Here is a 23,178-nt window from a genome sequence, read left to right on the forward strand (position 1 = left end):
TCGCAATTGACAAAAATATAGGCACAACTTTTAACGAGTACGATATACTGTTATATACTGGTGCGTTCGGTGTATTTTCATCTGGTGTATTAATCAAGGCTGCAAAGATCGGCAATTTTGTTCCCTGTTTCACTGACTTTTTGCTGCTAATCGTGGCCAGTTTGTGCGGGTTTATAGGTCGAGTTACCCTAATAAAATCAACCAAAACTGAACAAGCAAATCATGCTGTTGTAATCTATTCAACTCAAGTGTTTATAGCCTATATTCTTGAAGCCCTGGTTACTCAAATTTTACCCAATTATATCGCAGTAATAGGAGGAACATTAATTGTAATTTCTTCCGTGGGATCAATATTGCTAAAAATATGGCTTCAGAAAAAAGAAAAATTATTAATAACTAAATAATATAGTTTTTGTTAGCACTGTGTCTTTTTTTTAATAATTTTACTAATTTTTTATATATTTGTGTTTGTAATTCTTCAGAAGATGTAGCCCATGTTTTTTACAAATAAAAAAAAAGAAATTTTTGCTGCATTTCATTTATTTAAATATGATTCTTTTTTAATTATTGGATAACAATGTTTTTATTTTTAAATATGACGTCATAATAAAAACATCTCGTATCTCATTTCGGAAATCGATATGTTATTGTGAAGGAAGTAGTTAAACATTCTAGTGTTTTTATTTCTCGAAAATATAAACACAAAACATTAATATTTTGTAGTAAAATAATCACAAAATATTTATTTTAACATTTACTTGTTAAAGACAGGTTTTGGATGTGGTAAAATCAAATGAAAAAGTATTATAGAAGTCAAGAAATAGTATTATAAAATATTAAAACGCAGTTTATATAAAAGTTTAACAAAATAAATGTTTTTTTTATTTTTACAGCATAAAATTAGAAGGTGTTTAAATTGCAAGTTAAGAATAATTAGCTAAAGGTAAATTCATAAAATATTATATATTCCCCAAATTGTTTTATTAAATTGGGGTTGATAAATAAATATCAGCGTGGTGTAGTTATCAGAACACTTGGTACACTACGTGAGGGCGTTGGTACGATTCCCACTGCTCTCATGCCGTAGCGCTCTTGAGTAAGGCGTTTTAAACGGTATGAATTCCTGCTGAGCCAGCACTTAATTAGCAGTATAATTATCTGGCAATTATAATATATAATATCCCAAACTGCCACAGGCAACTTAAGACTGGGCTGGGGTAATAAATGTTACTCTATGTTTAGGTCGTAAGTCGGCCTTCCCACATCGAGGATAAATTACAAAATTTAAAATACATTTATTGTTTATGACGTCATAGAAATGTCAGATAAACCAAACATGCAAGAAGTGACGAGTTTTGATCCATCAAAACTAAAGAAAACTGATACTCAAGAGAAAAATACTTTGCCTACATCGGAAAGTGGGTGCTAGTGTTAAACCAAAGTTTCAAATTTTAATATTTACAAACAGCAATTAACAAATAGTTGTGACAATTTTTTTAGTAGTCAAAAAGTTTTTACTAAAATGATAATTATTTTGGTTTATTAATTTTATTTTATATTTTATATCTAGCTATTGACCAAGAAAAGCAAACATAAACGGTTAAAGTAAGTTTTAATTCAATACATTATTTTTTTTTTTTATTTTAATGGTTATTTATTTACTAGTTTTTTGTTTATTAATAAAATTATTTTGCTTTTTTTTTAGAAAACAAAAAGAATATTACAACCATATGTATACTCAGAAATAAATATTTTATAACTGCTTTAGCTGCTTAAAACTGTCTTAAAATTTAAAAAATGATTTTAATTTAGTTACATCTATTTGGGACATCAAATTAACTTAAAATGTTAAACTAAAACTAATTAGAAAAAAAAAATACAATTTGAAATACTACTTTACTTTAAAACAACGCAAATTTGTTAAACACAATAAAAGGGCGCTTTAAACAATTTGTAGCATCTTTTGCCTAAATCTCTTTCGACTTGTTTTTTTCTTAAGCTTTTTAGAGAGAAGTTTTGTACTGAACAGTTTATGTGACCTTAGTTAAGAGTAATTTAAACGATTGATGTTTTAAAAAGAGTGATTAGTTAGGTTTGAAACCGTTGCCTTAGTTTAGCCTAACATAAGATAAAAGATTTAAAATATGTAACAGTTTTGGTTTTAAAGATTCGAATGGTTTTAAAGATTCGAATATTAGTTAAACGAATACTTGAAAACAACTAAACTAAAAAACCTAATGTGAGCTGTAAGCTAGTAAGTCTTACATTAAATCTGGACCAAGCACAATCCAATAATGACTATTTCTGTCATCATGAAATCACTTCAATATAGAAAGGTGTGAATTAACTGCTATTTTATAATTTTTACTAATTACGTTTATTAGATCAAATATTTCTAGATGTGTTTATGTTTAAAAACTCGAGATATCTAAATACGATGAAGAAATATGATAAATAAACAAAATAGAATCTGGAATTACAAATATAATTTTCTAGAATAAAATTGTTTTCTTGTTATTATGGCAAAGAAAAAACAATAGCGATTAAATTACTGCATATGCTTACATACACATACAAAAGTAAACAAAAATTGTTAACACGATATTTTGTCTTGCAAATATTATTATAGGATTAGTAAGATACCAACACTATATTTATCAAATTTAAAACATTTTTGTAGTAATATAGTTAGGATGACGATAAATATTTTGAACTTGTACAGCTTGGGATTGGGTTGGGGTAATATTATGAGGTTAATAATATGTTAAACTTGTGCAACTTGAAACTGTTATAAGGTAATATCATAAGGTCAATAATATCTTAAACTTGTACAACACAAGAAGTTAGATATATTTTAGCTTGTACCACTTTAAACTGAATTAAAGCCTTTTTTAAAAGATTTTTACTTTAACTTCAAGTCATACAAATACAGTGCTTAAATCTGTGGCGTTTTCTGCTTTTAAAAATGTCATTTCATCCGAGTCTTTTTCGTTGTTTTCATCAATATTAATGTCATACTTTTTGCCATTCTAAAACAAAAAAAAATTAATTTAAAGGCTTATCAAAACAACTTTTGATAGAGTACATAAACAGACAAATTAGTCATAATAAACATTACATTTTTAGAAGGTTTTATTACAATATTTATACTACCGCTTACCTTTCCATTATACCACTTTTTAATTGTAAAATACAAAGCATAAACTGGGATACAAAGAACGCTAGATAGCGACATTAACCAACCAATTGCAATCGACCAGTTAGGAAAAACGTAATTTACGTTGTAAGTTAATGGTTCGTACAAGATAAGACAATAAATAAACATGCCCTATAAAAATAAAACAAGTTATAATTTTGTTAAAAAAAATGTTACCGCTTGAAAATGGGTGAGCTATTTGTTAACACTGGTTTCAAGGGTGAATGTGGGACGAGAATAAGCTTATTTTAACACTGGGTTTAAGGGTAAATATGGGACATGTATAATCTATCTGTTAACGCTGGATTTAAGGGTAAATATGGGACATGTATAAGCTATCTGTTAACACTGGGTTCAAGGGTAAATTTGGGACATGTATAAATCTGTTAACACTGGGTTCAAGGGTAAATATGGGACATGTATAAGCTATCTGTTAACACTGGGTTTAAGGGTAAATATAGGACATGTATAAGCTATCTGTTAACGCTGGGTTTAAGGGTAAATATGGGACGTGTATGATCTTTCTGTTAACCCTGTGTTCAAGGGTGAATTGGACGTGTTTAATTTATTTCTACTAAGTAACAACATACTCACAATACACAACAGTGGTGAAATATACTTCCAACAATATTTAAACCACGGCAAACGAGGTTTAAAGGTCAACATATCACACATATGGTCGTAATATCGATCCAACCCATACATCCAAGATATGGTTATAGATTGCAGCATAACTACAAACAAAATACCCCAGCCTGTCGCAGCAAAGTTGTCCATTAATGTAACAACGTAGATACCGCCCTAAAACAATAAAAATTTCTAAATTTTTGTAACAAGTTGGTTATATTTGACCGTCGTATTTGTAAAGCACTATTAGTCATTTTTTTCGTTTTAATATATTTTCGATGTGGGAAGGTCAACTTTAAAATCTAAACATGGAGTAACATTTGTTACCCTAACCCAGTCTCGAGTTGACTTTGGCAGTTTGGGATATTATATTTTACAAATGCCCATAATTAGGCTGCTGATTAAGTGCTGGCTTAACATAAGTTCACACCGTTTATAGCACCTTACTCGAGGGCGCTCCAGCATTAGAGCAGTGAGAATTGAACCGAGGACCTCATGTAATGAAGCCAAGTGTTCTAACCATTACACTATGCTGTAGGTAAATGTGAATAAGATAATAAGTTTATTAGTTTAAACTTAAAGAAAAAAATGTAATTTACCTCAGTAGCGGTGATAAGTCCTAGTAACGCGCATCCTAGTGACGTCACAAATCCAATAACAGATCTAGAATATGGGATCTTTTGCGCACAAGGAATAATTTCTAGAGCAACTGCAACGATCCCCTCGATAAAGGCAAACTGTCAGCAGATTAAAAGCATTGAATTTTGCAAAAAAACTTATTATTCCAACCAATTCCAAAGTGGCTTATATTAGAAAAAAAATTTGATTTGTTTATAAACCAATTAATATTTTTTTGTATAAATCTTTATCCTCGATGTGGGAAAGTCGATTTCGCAACTTAAACATAGAGTAACAACTGTTACTCCGACCCAGTCTCGAGTTGCCTTTAGCAGTTAGAGATATTATAGTTTATAATTGCCCGATAATTATGCGGCTGATTAAGTGCTGGCTCAGCAGGAGTTCATACCGTTTATAGAGCCTTACTAAATGGCGCTACAGCATGAGGGCAGTGGGGATTAAACCCACGACCTCATGTGTGGTGTAGCAAGTGTTCTTACCACTACACCACGCTGCCAGTCTTATATCTTAGATTGCATTAATAATATAGAATTAAACACTTACTAAAGAATCCAAGCCAAGCAGAAACAACATAAGAAAAAACATCACCGCCCAAAATTTACTTCCTGGCAATATCGACAGCGCTTGAGGATAAACTATAAAAGCTAAACCTGGCCCTGATTCAGCTACAACGTCTATTGTAACATTCTAAACAAAATAAACAAATTTAAAAAAAATACCGACAAAAATAAGCTTTTATAATCTTATTTAAAGCTGATAAAGTTTTAAGGCTTGAACTTGAATGTTAAAATTTATATTTACTTGTTGTTTGGCCATAAATCCAAGTGTTGAAAAGACTGCGAATCCAGATAAAATGCTCGTTAAACTATTTGCTGCACAAAGAGCAAACGCATCTCTGCAAAAACAAAATTTTCACAAACTTTAAAGCAATAATTTTTGTATTGATAAATTATATATAGTAAATGGCTGACTTCACAGCCCTAACTAAGTCTTAGGTGTTGCAATTTTTTTTTTTTTTTTTTTTTTTAGAGGTACTGGTCACATTATTAACCTACTAATTGTTTGGCTACGCTACTGATTTAGGTAAGCTTACATACTTCAATAAACTATAGTTAATGTTTTAGACTTATAATTTACCTGTAAAAGTTATGATGATAGGTGTTGTAACTACCAAGAGTTATCATAACACCATCGCTTATAGTTAAGGAAAATATGTTTTGAAGCATGGCGTCCTTCCAAACCTGGTTTCAATACAAAATTATAAAAGGTTAGATTTAAATTTTGTAACAAAGGGTGTGTTTATAGCAGATTTTTATTCACGTTATCTTTAAACTTATCGCGTTGCCATATATATTAATATGTGGAAACACTTGACATTACCTGAGGTTCAAGAAGCTTTGTTATATTGGGTTTAACAAAATAAGTAATTCCAGTAACTGCTCCGTCCATAGTTAAGCTGTTAACACAGATTGCAATTAACATTACGAACGGCAAGGTTGCTGTGACATAAGCGATCTAAAAAGTAAGTTTAAAAATAAGCAGACGAAGAAAAATAAATTATCTGACTAAAAAGAGACTTGTGTTAAATTACTGTTATACAACAATAACTTAAAATATTTGTTTGTGAATTTTTTAGTTAAATGTAAGTTACCTTACCTTACTAGTTACGTTAATACTTTTGCAGACACAAATATATGCGATAGCCCAAGTGGCAATTATACAAAGGCCCGTTTCCATCTTTAATGACCCCAAGTCATGAATTCCATTTGTCATTGAAAGAACCGATTTCCTATTATTACATAGAATTAAAAATGTGCTTTTTACTGAAGAAAAACTATAGGCAATGTGGTTTTATAGTTTGTATCAATTCATAACAGTAAAATGGTCAATATTTTATAAAATAAATTAGTAAGTTATGTGTATTTGTTATTCTTAATGTCATGCAAGCTAATAATATTTATATTTCCTACTCCCAAAATTCAACGGAAGGCGACGTGTTTCCTGCAGTTGCGTTTCTAGTGAAATTTGTTGAAATATTGTGAACGTTATCTTGACATAGTTTTGTGTTCCAGTCGTTTTGGCAAGTATTCCAAGGAAAAACCGCTGAAAAACTAGCAACAAAATACCGCAAGGACCAAGCTATTATCGATCCATATACAATGTTTGAAAGCACCGCTGACACTAAGCATGCATAACCGAGTCCTATAAAAATATTTATCACATTTAATCAGTTTATTGTAGTACCAAACAATGTGTTAATTTCAGGAAGTTGTCATTATGTATTACCATTTATCATTAATTTTGTTTTATTCCAAATGTTATATAAAACCTTTTTTTGTTGTTGTATATATCTTTATCCTCGAGGTGGGAAAGTCGAATGCGCGACTTAAACATAGAGTAACATCAGTTACTTCGACCCAGTATCGAGTTGCCTGTGGCAGTTTGGGATATTATAAATTATAATTGCCCGATAATTATGCTGCTAATTAAGTGCTGGCTCAGCAGGAGTTCATACTGTTTATAGCGCCTTACTCAGAGGCGCTACAGCAAGAGCTTAGTGGGGATTGAACCCACGACCTCATGTGTGGTGTAGCAAGTGATCTTACCACTACACCAAGCTGCCGGTTTAACCTTATATATCAACAGTTTAAGAGTTTAACTAAATATACTTTTACCTTAAAAAATAGCAAGTTATTGTGTTTAAATGATATAACTTACCTTTCATAACAGGTACTATCGTCCAGGAGTTGATAAGAGACAAACTTTTATATTGGCCCAATGAAGTCTGCAAGATTAAAGCAGGTAGACTTACCAGTAATAACGTAACGAAATAGGGGATAAGAAAGATGCCTAAAAAACGTAACATAATATTTTACCAAAATATAACAATAGTTGTACATGTGTTAAATAAGTTACATAATACTTATTCATTTTTTAGATAAACAAAGTAGAATATTTATACTACACATAAAACATCCTATTAGTTTTTTAAATAAGTTGCTTTAAAAAAGGTGAGTCGTGCATTTAGTTTCAAATGATATTTTGTTTACACCAAAGTTTTCCCAAACATCAAGCTTTAATTTTATTGAATTCCTACCTCCACCATGCTTGTAACATAAATATGGAAATCTCCATAAATTGCCCAACCCAATCGCACAACCCATTGTGACAAACAAGAAGTCCAAATTGTTCTTCCATTTTGGTCGCATTTTCATTCACTATATTATTAACTTAACAGGGTAAATCCTAAACAAATTATGCTGCTTTTGTATTCTAACAAGTTTTGTTTATCAGCCTATATGCTATTTTGAGAAACCTAAATTCATAACGCTCTGTAATCAATCAAGTCTAGCTGCGAGTTCCGCTTTTAAAAATGACTGTAAACATAAATAACACACGCTCCCTTTCCAGAGGAAATAGGGCTGAAAACAAACTATAAGGCGTTTTAAAACTTCCGGATTGTTTTCTGTTTTACAAAGTTGTTTAAACGATTACTGATTACTGATAAATACTTGATTAAGGAAAATTTTCCTGGAAAACTAAAATTTCAAAAACGACATTTTGCTGTTATTTAAGTAAACATTTTATAAAAATTAAAGCACATTTGTCTGATGAGTGTTATTTTATAAAAAGGCTGTATAAAATATGACTCATTGTCGGTACAACAAGGTTTTCGAGCATATGGTTTTTAGGATTTAGCGATATATTTTTGCAATACAACAACTTTTAAAGGTGTTGCTTTTTGTAGTTGTTGTATTTTGTATAAAACTCTAAATAAGCCTTATTCAAATAAAAATAAAAAGGTATTTTAGAATACGGTTAACATTATTTCTACATTGTTTTAAGATTCCAATAAATCCTAATCGGAAAAGCAGGCTGAACGTTAGTCCTAAAGCTACATTTATGGGCAAACGATGATTACATTGCGCGCAGTGACTATAATTACAATTACTTCTACATACACATTTATAATTACGATAGTTACATTAACAATATACGACTTAACCTACAATAGAGACTACATTGCGCACACAAAAACGTTTACTGAATTATCGTTACACTATACATAAAACTTAAATTATACTGACGACTACATTATACACACAAAAAACGGCGTTAACTAAATTACCATTACACTACATAAAACTAAAATAATATTAACGGCTAAATTACACTTAAAATGGTTACTGGTGTTACATATACCAATTACTATTAATACTTTTGCAGGCGGTACATGAAAATGTTTAAAAACTGCCATTTCAATACATTAACGAATTAAATTTGGTTGATTGTTATTTTTTTTAAATGTTATTAATTTTCTCCGATAACCACTGAGAGCCAGTTAGCGTGGTCAGACCAACAGGCGTGAGATTGTCTTAACCTCAGGTTTCTTTGAATTTTTCTTTCTCGTTCTATGAGAACCAGATTTGAGGTTGGGAAAGCCTTTGCATTGTATTTGATGCGGTGCGAAGTGCTTTCCTGCAATACAATGTGTTTGTTTTTGTTTATTAATAGTTATAAGTAGGCCTTTGTTTATAACTATTTTTCCAACAGCCTTCGTGCTAAACTTAATTAACTATATAACACTGTAATATTTTGTCATTAAAATTGTTTTTGATTAGTTTAATATTAATAATTTAACCTAACCGACTTCACATTTTCTTTAAAAAAAATAACTGCATATTGCTGCAAAACCTGTTTAAAATTGAGGACAAACTCTTTGATTTGTTAAATACACGACAGTCGGTTACGCAACAATTAGTGAGGAAATACATTTTATTGTTATGGGAGTGGAAAGTCAGAAAGTTAAAAACGTAAACTTTAATTTAATTTTAATTATGTCTTATTTTAATTATTAATTATTTAAAAATTTAATTGTATATTTATTGGTGTAGTGAATTTTTTTAGTATTAAAATCTACAGTTCTATTTTTGGGTTTTTCAATCGTTTAAACCACAAAAAAATTTGTCAAAAAATTAAAATATTTATTTTCAAAAATTTCAGTTTTAGAAGTAATTATAGGATATAGAAATCAAGTATTTAATATATTGGATTTTGTATTATTCAAAAACAAACATGAATGTAAGTTTGGCTAAAATGTGTAGTCTTATATGTAAGAATATAGTCAATAACTTTTAATTAAAATATGGCAAAAAAAAAAAGGTATTATAATTTTTTTTATATAATTTTTTTTTAAATTATAATTTAAAAGCGTATTTATTTTTTAAATTTTTACAAATTCCTTTTATGAAAAAAAACTCTGTTTAAAAGGATTTTATTTACAATTATCTTTTTTGTTTCTAGGGGCAACAACTAGATTGCGCGCTTGACTTAATGCGAAGATTACCCCCACAACAGGTGGAGAAAAATTTGTCGGACATTATTGACCTTGTTCCTGACCTCTGTGAAGAGTTACTTGCCTCGATTGATCAACCGTTAAGAATTATTCGGTGCCAGGCAACTGGGAAAGACTTTTTGGTTTGTGATTACAACAGAGATGGAGATTCTTACAGGTTTCGAATATTTGTTGTTTAAATTTAGTTAGTGCATTTCTGGCATGTTAACTCAGTTGTAATTTACATATAATAAAGATAAGGTGGTAGTGTATAAGATAAGGTGATAGTGTACAGGTTTCGAATATTTGTTTTTTAGTTTGTAACAGTAAATTTGTGTTTACATAGTTGTTTTTTACATATAATGAAGATAACTGGATAGTATAAATGTACATGTGTGGCCAATTTTTAGGCTTACAAAATAAATAAAACTTCCATCTGTAAATGAGTAAATAATGGGTAAATTTTTACAAGCAAAGCTTGGTTTTACATTTAGTCTTTATTACAACAATTAAAATGCTGTTTGTAGGGCCATTGCCTAGTATATTGCAATAAAAAGATCAATATTTTTAAACTTTTTACTTTAATTGTACCTCAAGCCTTTGACATTAATTAATTTTTAAAACAAATATATTTTGTTGCTTGAAATAGTTTACATAGTACTGTTGGTATTTAACTAAATAAATAACAAAATTTAGATCACCTTGGAGTAACACATACTACCCAGCTTTATCTGATGGAGCAAAACCTTCGGATAGTTTAAGGGAGTTAGAAAATGCATTTAATCATGCATTCGATCTTTATCGTGAAATGTAAGTATAAGTACTGTATAATTTCGGACTTTAATTCTTTTAATAGGTTTTTAAACCAACTATCTTACGGTGCAAGAGTAAAAGAGCATTATAACATAATGTCTCAGATGTTACTTTAACTGCTTTTATGTTGTAGCAGCTTTAGATGGAATAATAATAATTTAAATCATAAAAGTCACTAAGTTAGGCTTATAAAGTCAGCCTTTACTAGAATATATTAATATTTATTAATCTACCAAAGAATTGGTATAAAAAGTTACACATTTTCACAACTTTTAAATTGTGTTTCAGGTATTTTGAGGGGGGTATTTCATCTGTCTACCTATGGGACCTTGACCATGGATTTGCTGGAGCAATTCTTATAAGAAAAGCTGGTGATCCCGACCCTTCAGCAACTATCAAAGGAAGCTGGGATTCAATTCATGTTATTGAAGTCCAGGTGATTATTTTAATATGAAAAGTTTATAACATTATAACTACATTAGCATAAGAGGTTTTTTTAAATAAAGTCTTTTTAAATGTGATTGTTAAGTATGGGTTATGAACTTTTTCTACGCAATTTAAATTGTATGGGTTACTGAGATTGAATAAAACTTTTTTATAGTCATTTTTCAATACACACAAATAACACAATACCGAAAAAATTATAATCTGTTTCTCATCTTTTATTAAATATATTATAGAGCTTAAAACTTCAATGTTTTTATTAAAATAATTCTTTATAAACAAAAATTATATATACATATACAAATACCCTGAATAATCTAAGTTTATTTTACTTTATACTAAAGGAAATCTGATAATTTAACATTTTTATTTAACTAAGTCCAGTTGTATTATTCCTTTTAATGTTGTGTTTTCTAAATGTTATTAAAGAACTGGTATAATGGTTAACAATATATTAAATGTACAGGAAAAGTCAGGTGGTAGAAATGCTCATTATAAATTGACCTCCACTGTAATGTTGTGGCTTCAAACTAAAAAGACTGGATCGGGGACAATGAACTTGGGTGGCAGTCTCACTAGACAGGTAACCATAAAAATTAGGTTTAAAATTTTGTAATACAAACATTTAAATAATATAACATATAGTTATTGCATAATACCTTTAGAATGATTTTTTTTGTGTGTTTGTTGTAATTTATTATAGCTGTGTATTATATTTAAAAGAATTTGCAAAAGTTTTAGGAAGTAATAATTTATAAAACTTTGATTTTACAATTTCTTAAACATAGTTATCTTAAAAAAATTTAGAATCAATCTTTTGTTTTTAAAATGTGTATTATATATATTTTTTACCTTATGATTTTAATTTATTATAAATCTGTAATTAACTTTTTGTGTTTCAGTGTGAAAAAGACTTGAATCTAGCGAAGGAAAGTTCCCATGTGGCCAATGTAGGAAGATTAGTAGAAGACATGGAAAATAAAATGAGGAATACTTTAAACGAGATCTACTTCGGGAAGACCAGGGACATTATACATGACCTACGGTAATACTTTGTTTTATTTAATCAAATTTAAACAAAATTTTATGTCTTTATGAGATAATCTTTTTTTCTAGATTTTTACTCTTTTTTTTAAAGTCATCTTACTTGCTTTATATACTCTCATTTATTTTTTTACTTCTGTTAAATTTTCTATCTTACCTATTCTTTTCTCTTTAGTTTACAGTTCCCTTTTGAAAATACCAAACAATTTCAACCTTCTTTTAATGAACAACTCTCTGCTGAGCTTTCTAAATCTGAACTTGAATAAACTTTTCAACTTCCTTAAACTCTTGTATTACTCACTCACATATATAGTTTGTTTCCTCACAATTAAAACAATGTTTTAACCCACAGATCATTTTGTTCATTTTTTTCTATGTATTATACAATCTTTAATACAATTCTTCTTAAAAACTGTCTTTTCTTTGTGCTTATACTTTCTTTTCTATCCTAAAAAAATACTGATATGCTAAGGGTGTCTAGGTTTTTATGTTGTTTTTGAATCGTAACTAAATTAAACTGTTTGTTACGCTAAAATAACACAAACGATTTCTTTTTATGGTAAGTTTTAACTTTTTAATTTCCAATGTAGCTACCATGACTTGAACTTAAGTTGCCCTTGTCAGTTTAGAATATTATTAACCTGTAGGTGGGTTGTTGGTATTGGTAAGCACTATAAGCACCTTTTCCAAGGATGTTGAAACAATAAAGGAATAAGTCTCCAATGTAACTTAAAAATAAATATTTTTTCTTATGTAATATTTGAATAAAATTGTAATATGGTAATAAAAAATAGGGATGTTGAATAAAATTTTAATTCCATTATTTTAACATTTTTTCAGATCTATTATTCCAATTTCTGACTTGGACAACCAAAAAAGAATTGCTGAAGAGTTGCGTGCTAAGATGGCTAAAAATTAAACACTTTTTCCTTTATTTTAACTCATATATAAAAGACCAGTGTTTCCAGATATATCTGTACTTTTTTTGGAAATAATTGGCAACCCTTCGATTCTAATCAATTCTTAAATTGTCTTTTTTTTAACTCTTAATCTTAATATATATAGAAAAGGAAATTTTTGCAATAATTAAAGTTCCTAGTAGTTTGATGGCATTTAATTTAAGTCTTCTTATATTTCGTGATTATAATTTCATAAGTTTCATTAATTAGGATTCACAAATTTAGGTGCGTATCATTTTATTGCTTCAACTTTTCTTCTTTTTTTTTAAAATGACTTTTTGGCTTCCATTAACATTTAAATTAGTTTTAATTTAATGTTAAAAAATATATTTAATCAACCCAAAATCATATTAAATTATAATTGAGATTGTATTACTTTTGCTTTGTTAAAAATGAACACGTGATATTAAACAGATTATAAATCATAAAATTGATTGTTTTTTTTAATCTTATTATTACGAAAATTAAATAAGTTTTTAGCTAGCCTGTTCTAGTTTTGAATAGGTTATACTACAGGGTTATGGCTTTATATATTATAATATATACATTGGATAGCTTTATATACAACAGATTTTATGTATAGTAGGTCCTTGCGTTTTTTAAATTGCTTAGGCAAGATTCGAACTGAGAGCCTTGTAATTAAAAAATAACTTTTAAATAGAGAACTATTTTTATTTAGCCTAATACATGTTAATATACATTTTAATGGCTTTTGGTTTATAAGAAATTTTATGTTTTTATTTTTAAGGTTAACAACGTTTTTGAGGATAACCAAGAAATTATACGCTTTGGTGACCTCAAAAGTTTGTTATTGTTTGTGGTCAGTGTAGCGTGAAATTTCAGTGTCATTCAAAAATGAAAATTTTTAATTTTTGTACAATTTTTGTTTTGTCTTAGATATTTGGATATTTTTCAACAAAAAATAAGTAATTTGTTACAAAAATTAGAAACGTTAATCTATTTTCAACAAAAATGAGCTCGTTGGGCTCTAGTGGAGATGCTGTAAAGGTAAGAATATCGTTTTTCTGCCAATTTTTTTGTCTTATTTTTAACATGCAAACAACTTTAACGTTCGTTGTAGTAATTAAAACATCTGACTTTAAACATGATGTTATTGGTTTAATTCCTAATGCTTACATATTAAACTGCCCATAAGCTGTTAATGAAGGCACTATAAAAATGATATAAACTTCGGTTGAGCCAAAACTTTGTTACATCGAGGATAAAAATATTTTTAAAAAAACTTTAAAAGATTTGCAAACATCTAAAAATAAAAACTTTAATTAAATTTATGTTTTAGCTGATGCAGAAAAGATTGGCTGGTGCTGAAAATGACACAAAAGATTTAGCAAAAATGTTGGTTGACTTAGGAATAACTCCTTCAACTCAAGTTCAATCACCTGATTTGTAAGTATATTGTACAAAAACTGTGTGGTGAAGTACAGTAATTAAGGTTTATTGTGAAATTGCATAAAATTTGGGTTTGGTGACCATGCCATAACATACTTAAAATCTTTATGTAAACATTAATACTTTTGGCATGTTTTAAATCATTAAATTGTTTTTGTCATTTTTTCCCGTCGCATTGTTGTAATATTAATTGTATATCGTATTTATTATTTACTTTTATCAGAGTGCAAAAAACCAAAATTAAAGAAAACGTTTTTTGCCATAAAGCAAAAAATAAGGTTTTAGGTTTTATACCAACTATAACTGTAGCTATGCTATTACATTCTTAAGTTAAAAATTATCTGTTTAACAATGAAATTTGTTGTATATCAATTAAGTTTTAAAGAACCGAGACAATTTATTCTAATTAGGTTTTGTTGTTACAGAAGTTCCTTAAATTCTTCGCCCGATTTAATTGGTTTGGAAACCTTAAACAAGAATTTTCAAGGTTCAAATTTGATTTTAGCTCTTTTGTGAAAACCTGTACAAGTTGTAGTTTAAAATTTTTAACATGTTTTATTTATTAGTAATTAATATCTAAAAGCATTTGTTGTTTAACTATTTTTAGGAACTTCTAACCGTAAAGAGAAAAATGTTCATTTTCAAGATGATAAACTTTCTTCAATATTAAAGAAACCAATCCAACCTTTAAAAGTCAATCTGGTAAAAAATTATTAAATGAACTTTTGGCTTAACAGCCATGAACCTGTTTAATTATACTGTAATCTGTAGGTTAAAAACTGGTATTACCATTTTTATGCTATAAGTCGAATTTCGACACTTTTTTACCTAACTTTAAAATGATTTTTTCCAGAACACAAATCCTAAAGAACAAACCTCACAATACAATAACCTTGTAAAAAGATTATGTAAAACAGAGAGTGTGATTCAATCACTGAAACTAAGTCTTTGTGCGATTCAAACTTCTAATGAGGCTGCTAGCAAAGATAAAGATATTGTTATCGAAAAGTAATTATATTTGTAACTTCTTATTTTTTAAACTAACAATTTATTTGCTGTATTAACGCTATGAATAAGCATAATTGTTTTTAAGCATTCGATATTGTGCCAAATTATGTTAACTTTGTATATTAAAAAATTCTTTTTTTACAGATTAAAAGAGGAGATAAATGCTCATGACATCACAATAAAGAAACAAGGGGAAAGGATTAGTGACGAGCAACATCGAAATAATGAAGTAAATGAGAGATACAAAGAAGCTGAGAGACAAGTTAAAGATTTACAGCAACAACTACAACTTGCTTCACAGGTTTTTGAAACTTTTTAATTTTTTTTTTGTTTAAGACTATAGGTTCTGAAATTTTATTGGGAAAGGGTGTGCTGTTGTGACGTGTTGTGCTATCTGTAAACGCCGGGCTCAAGAGCAAAAAGGGAGATTGGTGAAGCTTAAACCAGAAATCTTTTGGTCTCATAGTCCAATGCCATGACCAATATGCCACACTACCAAAAAAAATTTAAAATTTAAAACGTTTATGTTTGTAAAATATAAGAAAAAAAAGTCTTAGAGGTATTTTATATTATTTTGCATTTGCTGTTTATTTTTTTCGACTGTTTGTAAAAAAACCTTTAGAAAAGCCAAGACCAACTCTCCATTGAAGAAAAGATACGCGGGAAATATTCCCGCAAGATAGAGGAAGTAAAGCAGGAAGTAGAGCGCGAGAAAGAAGTAAGGATAGCAATTGAAGATTCACATTTAAGTTTGTTATCCAGGGTGCAAGATATGGAAAATGAACTCCAAGATGGACGTTTAAAGGTAAACTCTTTGTGTTTCTCTTTTTTGTTAAATTTCGCAAGTACTAGTTGCTTAAATATCAATTGTATTTAATTAAACTGTATTGTTAGTTTATAGTTTAGTATTTTACAAAGTCACACATAATCTTTCACAAACTTGTACCTCTAATATTGTTTTGATTGACATTTTAAACACTTAAAAGCCACGAAATTTGCAATAAGGCAAAGAAAAAACCAACAACATTAAGCAACTCTACAAACATGTGAAGTAAACAATTTGTTGCATAAAATACTGTTTATCACTATCTAAGTCTAAAGGAAAGACAGGGAGGGAGGGAAGCATTAAAAAGAGGAAAGAAGGGGGTTTAAGGGAAAGTGTTTGCAGTTATTTTTAATAAGCAGCATAAATTGTCAATGCTAAAAGGCATTAATGAAACATTGATTTCCGCTGCTAACTAAAAATGACTGCAAAATTCTACCCTTGAGCCCCTTCTTCCCTTATTCTCTCATTTTAGGGCTACGCTCTCTCTCTTCTCACACCCTCTTTTTAGTATTGCCTGAATAAATCTAAATATAAATTAAACTAAATTTCCAAATCAACAGGTTGATACATTGATGGCAGACAACAGAATGTTGACAGAATTAAACAATCAACTGAATCAACAATCAACAAATTGGAATCAACAAGCAAGTGAACTCAACAAAACTCTCAACAAGTTGAAGCTGGAAATTGAGGACAAGGAAGAAGCCATTAAAAGGTTTCTAAACTTTAAAGAATAAAACTTAAGATTTTTTGCATAATTTTGATATTTATTTAAACTAGTACATTTTCCTTTCTATGGCCAGAAATTGTAATATGGTCGCAACTCTTAACTGATAAGTACCCGAGATAACACCACAAACATTTTTTTTTAATAATTTTTCAGGCCTATAGATTGGACATGTATACATATATATATATATATATATATATATACATCTACTGTCCACTAAGTTCTATTATAAATACTAGGCACAAGGTGCAAGTAACATTTTCCTCCAATAATTTTTGCTTGCACTACAAACAGCAGTTTTAATTATTATTAAGGCTTATAAATTTAACATGCTAATAAATATATGTAAATTTGACTGAACTTCATTTGATGTAGATCATACACTTTTGTAAAACCTTTATTTAATCAGGTTAATCAATGAGCAACATAGTAACAATGTGGAACATTCAACAATGGCTTTTAAACAAGAAACAATTAGTAATGAATTAAAACAATGCAATGTTATTCTAGAAGCACAAAAGGTAATAAAAAAAATTAAATTTTTTTGTAAATTAGTAAAAAATTTATATATTTTAATTTGGTCTAATGAAGTATTTTGTACCAATATTTCTTCAAGGCTTCTTTTACACAACTTGAAAATGAAAATTCAGATTTAAAACATCAACTCAACGAAGAAAAAAGAAAATGTTCCCTTTTAGAAGAAGAGAGAGGAAAAAGTGAGAGAAATGAAAGTGAGAGAAGGTTAGAAGAAAAAAAATGGAAGGAAGAGAAGGAAGAAAAAATGAAAAAGGAAATCAAGAAAGTAAATATGAAATTTTTTTTTTGATCTTTGTAGTTTAACAAAAACCGTAAAATTTAAAAAAAAAAGTTATAATATTTTTTTTTGCAATAAAAACAGGATCAAAAATTACTTTATATTTAGGCGATATCTTCAGAAAAACAACGGTCAATGGAACTTGAAAATAGAGTTAATTTGTTGGAGAATTGCATCAAAGCTCAGGAGAAAGTGGTTCGAGAAAAAGATGAAAATTTGGAAGAAATTCAAAAAGAAAACGACCAGAAGTTATTTGAAGAAAGAAAGGTTGTAACCGAAATGTGTTATGTTTAATATTAGTATATCACATATTTCTAATAATGCCAAAGCCACAGGTTCGATTCCCACTGCTGACTTGTCACTGCATTCTCAAGTTAGGCATTTTCAGTACTACATGGCAAACTAAATAAAAAATTGGCAGGTTAAAAATCAGCAAATTTATCAGATCCCTTAAATGTTAAATAATAATGCCAAATAAAAAATAAAGTCACTTTGCTTATCACAGTTTATTTAAAAATTTTTAAGTTGTTGACATGTTTCTTTAATAAGTAAATTTTGTTGTAGAAAACTGACACAGCAACCAAGGAAAGAGATCAAGCCAATAAATCTCGTGATAATTTGATGAAAGACTTGAACAGAGCTAACATAGATGGAGATAGAGATAAGGAATATTTACAACAACAATTTGAAGAATTAAGAGTAAATATAAGTTAATTGTATATGTGTGTAAGGGAGTAGCTTACACAGAATTTCTGATATTCAAACTGCTCTAAGTACAAATGCACTATTGGATCACCTGTACTTTATGGTCCTTGCTATTTTTCTCTTGTACTTTTAATTTAAAAAAAAGAGACTGTAAAGTACAAGCAATACATATTTACATATAATATATCACACACATTGCTCTAACTCTGACCAGCAGCATGGTTAGGTGGTCAAAACACTTGGCTTTACTACATAAGGTCCTGGTTCATTCGGCACTGCTCTCATGCTGTAACACTCTTGAGTAAGGCTCTATAAACGGTATAAACTTCTGTTGGGCGAGCACATAATCAGCAGCTTAATTATCGTGAATTTACAATGCAAAAGTCAACTTAAGACGGGGTTAGGGTAACAGATGTTACTCTTTGTTTAGATCGTGAAATCGATCTTCTAACATTTCGAATAAATAAATGTAAAAAAACTTTAATTTTAAAGTGTTTAAGGCTTTTTAATATACTTCAGTCTACTCTAGTACTAATGACAACATTAATATTTTAGTTGGATCTTGAGGTTTCAGCTAAAGAAAAATCTCAACTCACCGATGAAAATAAAAGATTATTGGATCGAGTGGCATCCTTGCAACAACAAGAAGATAACTATAAGAAAGCAAGGGATCAAATTAATTTGGTGAATCAGTCAAAATCTCAACTGTCTTATGAGAATGGAAGATTACAGGTAAAAATTTTAAATTTATGAAAAATTTTGGAGGCTAAATTTTACAACTAATTAAGGAAAACTTTTTCAGTTTTTTTTTTTTTGAGTTTTAACAGCGGTGTCAAATTTTTTTTTTTTTTTAGACCCGTGTTGAGCAATTAGAAGGAGAATTAAGAGAACTGGCAACATCACAATCCCAACTATTACAATATAGAGCAACTAACAAAGCCTTAGAACAAAAATATTCACAACTTACAACTGAGCTCGCTAACTTAAGAGTAAATGAAACTAGGAATGATGCTTATATTAAAAAGGTTAGTTAGTGAATGATGTTTACAAAATAACGTGGTTTTCTGGACCTAAAGTCTTGTGTTTGATTCTTATTGCAAACATGCTATATTAGTCTTTATTATAGCTGCTTTTGGTAGGACAATACTAGTAAACTATAGCTTTAATAATAAAAGTGTGCTTTATATTTTTAAGAATAAAAAAATTAAAATCTTCAATATTTTTAAATTTCAGCTTGAAAGTGGAATGCAGTTGAAAGAATCAGATTTTAATCTTGCAATCCAAAGCAGAGATGAAGCAGTTGGTGATAAACAAACCGCATTAGCACAACTTGAACTAATTAAGGTAATTATCTTACTTCATCTTACTTAATTTGATTATTAACAAAACTGATTATTTTATGATAACTTATTGCAATTTCCCATTTAAGATTGGGTTTTTAGGTTTAATTCCAACTGAAGGTAATCTTAAAAACATTACATTTTTGAGTTTGTTTTCCAGAACCAAAAAAAAATTGAAATCTTTTTCTAATTTACTTAATTTAAATATTAATAGAAAATGCAATTATTGTATGATCTCTTGCAATTTTTAATATTTAAATGCTAGCTCAAAGTTTTAGGTTCGATTCCAACTGAAAATATTCTTAAAAACATTTATTTGTAAAATTTTATTTGTAAATTTTTTTAGGATCAAGAAAGAATTAAATTCTCAAATTTGCAACAAGAATTAGTTGATTGTCGGAATGACAATGAGCGATTATCGAACAATGTAAATGAAGCATTGTTACATCACAATCAACTTCAACTTAACATCGAACAAACTCAAACTCAACTTGGCAGAAAAGACACTCAACTCAATACTCTGAGTACAGAAAGGTAAGGAATCTTAACAAAAATTTGAGTTTTTACTCTTAAAAGTTTTTTGACATTTTTTACTTAACTCTGAATATTTAACCCCAGGTCAAAATTCCAACATCAGGTCAATGACCTCCAGGCCAAAGTTCACGACCTTGAAGGTCAACTTAATGGTCGAGATTTCGACGAGCAATTACGAATAAAACCAGCACTAGAGGCACTAGAGCAAGCTCGACATGAGAATGTTAAATTAGCAAGTTCGTTGGAGGATGTTTTGAGAAGCAATCAACAACTTAAAAATGATCTCGATAAATTGACGGTAAGTACTTTTTTAAGTTATGGTAACAACTTTTTATTTGAAATGGTAGTAGCAACTTTTTTTGAATCTACAGTAACTATTTTTTTATTTCTAAAACTGAAAGTAACTACTTTTTTTTTGAACTGAAGGTAGTAACTTTTTTATTTATTAAAATTTTAGACTGACCTTGAGATTCAGCGTGAACGAAATTCGACCTTGCAACAACAACTAACCAATCGTGATGACGATGTTATTCTGACATCACGTAACCATGACGATAGATTGAAACAGTTGAGTGACCAACATAAGAAAGAACGAACTCAGATAAAAAAACAAACCCAAGTTCAAATAAACGAGGTAAAAAATAATAATTTTACTTCATTTCCTTTAAAAATGTTTTTTAGATTTTCTAAATTAATAAAAAAAAATTTTACACTTGCTCCACTTCAATAAAACTGTGGAAGTCACAAAAAACTGAAAAGTTTAACATATACAGATCTAAGTTAATATTTTGGGCTACAACTTATATTTTTGGTTTAATTCTCACTGCTTTTAATACAAGCCCCAAAAAAAATTAACAGTTTGTTTTATTTTACAAAAAATTATCTTCAATGTGAGAAGGTCAACTTCATGACCTAAACATAGAGTAACATCAGTTACCCTGACCCAGTCTTGAGTTTTCTTTTGCAGTTTAGGTTATAATAGATAATTATTGGTGGATAATTTAACAAACAACAAAGTCATCTTAATTTGTTTCATTACTATACTGCTTGTATTAAATAAGACTTGACTAATTTTAGGTAAAAAAAGAGAATGAATCGATTCGGGCTCGAAATTCTCAGTTAACTCGAGGAAACACTGATTTGAGGGGCAGGGTTGCCGAAAAAGAAAAAATAATTGCAAAACTTAAATTTAAATTAAAAGACCAGAAAACTGCAATCGACCGGTTCAAAAATGAGAAAGAAAATAACTTTTCATTACAACAAAAAATAAAGGTAAAAAATTCAGTTTCTTAAAATAAAAGTTACTATTTATATGCATTTTTAAAAACTAATATCTTATATTCTAAAAAAGATGTTTTAATTTTAAATATTAAATTAAGGCAAGAATTAATCTATTTAATAAAGCTTATACTTTATGCTCACTAAAGTGACTTATATTTTACATTTAGGATGTAGATAATGATTACAAACAAATGGAAAATTTAAAGAGATCTTACATGAAGAAAGCTGATGAGCAAGCTGCTGTAATAAACGCTTTCAATCATGAGGTAAACAAATATTTAGCACCAAAAATAATATATTAAAAATTTCTTAAAAGCCAACTTTAGACCATACCCTAAGATAACTTGGCATATTAAGCAAGGGATTTCTTTTACTTAAAAGTAGTAAAAAACGAACACAAGGCCCTTAAACATCAAATTTTTTTTACCGTGGTAAGAACACTTGCTACACTACATGAGGTCGTGGGTGTAATCCCCACTGCTTTTATGCTGTAGCACCCTGAAAGAAGGCTCTATACCAATTAATATTTACTGCATTCTATTTGTTTTAATTATTTTTTAGATAAAATTGTTTTTTCGTTATTTAAATTAAGGTTACTTCAGTGCGAGACGATATGATAGCATTAAGTCATGCACAAAAGGTTGCAAAAGAGAAGACCTTGAAACTGGAAGCAGAAGTGAACAAGGAACGAGCAGAAAAACAAATCCTTATCAACAAAATTAAGGTCCTTTAGAAATATTTTGTTTAATGTTATAGTTTCAAAAAATTATGTAAAACTTAGCATATTTATGTTATCTTTGTTTAATTTTATTGTGTGTGAAATGATTTAAATTTTAGGACATTTTGCAACGTATTTTACTGTATGTTATGAATATTTTAGGTGTCTGATTTTGCATTGAAGAAAGCTTTGGAAGAAAAACAAAAATGTGAAGAAAAATTAAAACAAGTTCAAATTGAATCGATTCAAGTTCAAGAAAATTTACAAGTTTGATAGTTTTTGTTTTTTGTGTAAATTTCCATAAGGTTTTGATATCTTTGTAGAACACATGTCTACAAAACCTTAGACTATAGAATATATTTTCTTTTAAGTAACAGCTTCAGTAAAAAATTTACAGAGAAAATTGTTCAGTAATTTGTATTCCATAAAATTAAAAATATTTTAAAACACAAATTTCAAATTTAAATTCTTGTAAGTAGAACTAAGTTCTATTAAACTAAAATCTTTATGTTTTTTAGGAGGCTAGCAGTTGGTTTAAATCAAAGTTTAATGGAATCGAGAACTCTCTATCAAGAAACCAACATGTATAAATATCAAATATAAACCAAAAAAAATAATTTTAAATATGAATCCCTAGTTTATCCTTACCTTGTTAAGTTGTTAAAACTGTTAAAGCTTTCACAACAAAATTTTTTTTATCTTTTAGAAATAATCTGCAAAAGGAATGAAAAAAATAGATGATATGACACCTAATT

The 23,178-nt window shown here is 28.8% G+C and overlaps 3 protein-coding genes across 3 annotated transcripts; 2 read left to right on the top strand and 1 right to left on the bottom strand.

The window, feature by feature from the left end:
- Window positions 1-2,918: 2,918 nt before the first annotated feature.
- Window positions 2,919-7,671, bottom strand: LOC145750961 (sodium- and chloride-dependent GABA transporter 2-like). Its single transcript, XM_082567031.1, has 12 exons — window positions 7,560-7,671; window positions 7,181-7,312; window positions 6,433-6,664; window positions 6,119-6,251; window positions 5,843-5,977; window positions 5,600-5,703; window positions 5,264-5,357; window positions 5,006-5,149; window positions 4,423-4,560; window positions 3,791-3,997; window positions 3,161-3,328; window positions 2,919-3,029 (listed from the first exon to the last, which is right to left on the bottom strand). Exons 1-12 carry the CDS (start codon window positions 7,669-7,671, stop codon window positions 2,919-2,921), a joined length of 1,710 nt encoding a protein of 569 aa, XP_082423157.1.
- A 1,793-nt stretch (window positions 7,672-9,464) lies between these two features.
- LOC145751672 (F-actin-capping protein subunit beta isoforms 1 and 2-like) lies at window positions 9,465-13,463 on the top strand. The gene is made up of 7 exons (XM_082567870.1): window positions 9,465-9,544; window positions 9,767-9,975; window positions 10,494-10,607; window positions 10,899-11,046; window positions 11,521-11,637; window positions 11,957-12,099; window positions 12,939-13,463. Exons 1-7 carry the CDS (start codon window positions 9,539-9,541, stop codon window positions 13,015-13,017), a joined length of 816 nt encoding a protein of 271 aa, XP_082423996.1. The 5' UTR covers window positions 9,465-9,538; the 3' UTR covers window positions 13,018-13,463.
- Window positions 13,464-13,935: 472 nt separating this feature from the next.
- Window positions 13,936-23,160, top strand: LOC145751666 (coiled-coil domain-containing protein 150-like). The gene is made up of 24 exons (XM_082567864.1): window positions 13,936-14,065; window positions 14,358-14,464; window positions 14,893-14,954; window positions 15,075-15,169; window positions 15,321-15,475; window positions 15,620-15,776; window positions 16,098-16,280; window positions 16,862-17,016; window positions 17,441-17,552; window positions 17,648-17,833; window positions 17,954-18,112; window positions 18,410-18,544; window positions 19,106-19,282; window positions 19,405-19,575; window positions 19,784-19,894; window positions 20,237-20,424; window positions 20,509-20,722; window positions 20,882-21,058; window positions 21,502-21,696; window positions 21,873-21,971; window positions 22,298-22,429; window positions 22,586-22,690; window positions 22,942-23,007; window positions 23,130-23,160. The coding sequence occupies exons 1-24, from the start codon at window positions 14,030-14,032 to the stop codon at window positions 23,133-23,135; spliced, it is 3,183 nt and encodes a 1,060-aa protein (XP_082423990.1). The 5' UTR covers window positions 13,936-14,029; the 3' UTR covers window positions 23,136-23,160.
- The last annotated feature ends 18 nt before the right edge of the window (window positions 23,161-23,178 follow it).

Source organism: Corella eumyota, chromosome 4 (assembly GCF_963082875.1).
Source record: "Corella eumyota chromosome 4, kaCorEumy4.1, whole genome shotgun sequence".
Lineage (NCBI taxonomy): Eukaryota > Metazoa > Chordata > Ascidiacea > Phlebobranchia > Corellidae > Corella > Corella eumyota.

Bases quoted from the DNA above. Each gene is read 5' to 3' on its own strand.
- LOC145750961 (XM_082567031.1), bottom strand. From the start codon at position 7,671: ATGCGACCAAAATGGAAGAACAATTTGGACTTCTTGTTTGTCACAATG. The intron at 6,665-7,180 runs GTAAGTTATATC...ATATTTTTATAG, and splicing joins GATAGTACCTGTTATGAAAG to GACTCGGTTATGCATGCTTA. The intron at 5,358-5,599 runs GTAAATTATAAG...TTGTTTTTGCAG, and splicing joins TATCATCATAACTTTTACAG to AGATGCGTTTGCTCTTTGTG.
- LOC145751672 (XM_082567870.1), top strand. The intron at 11,047-11,520 runs GTGATTATTTTA...TTAAATGTACAG, and splicing joins TTCATGTTATTGAAGTCCAG to GAAAAGTCAGGTGGTAGAAA. The intron at 11,638-11,956 runs GTAACCATAAAA...TTTGTGTTTCAG, and splicing joins GTGGCAGTCTCACTAGACAG to TGTGAAAAAGACTTGAATCT.
- LOC145751666 (XM_082567864.1), top strand. From the start codon at position 14,030: ATGAGCTCGTTGGGCTCTAGTGGAGATGCTGTAAAG. The intron at 19,576-19,783 runs GTTAGTTAGTGA...TTTAAATTTCAG, and splicing joins ATGATGCTTATATTAAAAAG to CTTGAAAGTGGAATGCAGTT. The intron at 22,430-22,585 runs GTCCTTTAGAAA...TGAATATTTTAG, and splicing joins TCCTTATCAACAAAATTAAG to GTGTCTGATTTTGCATTGAA.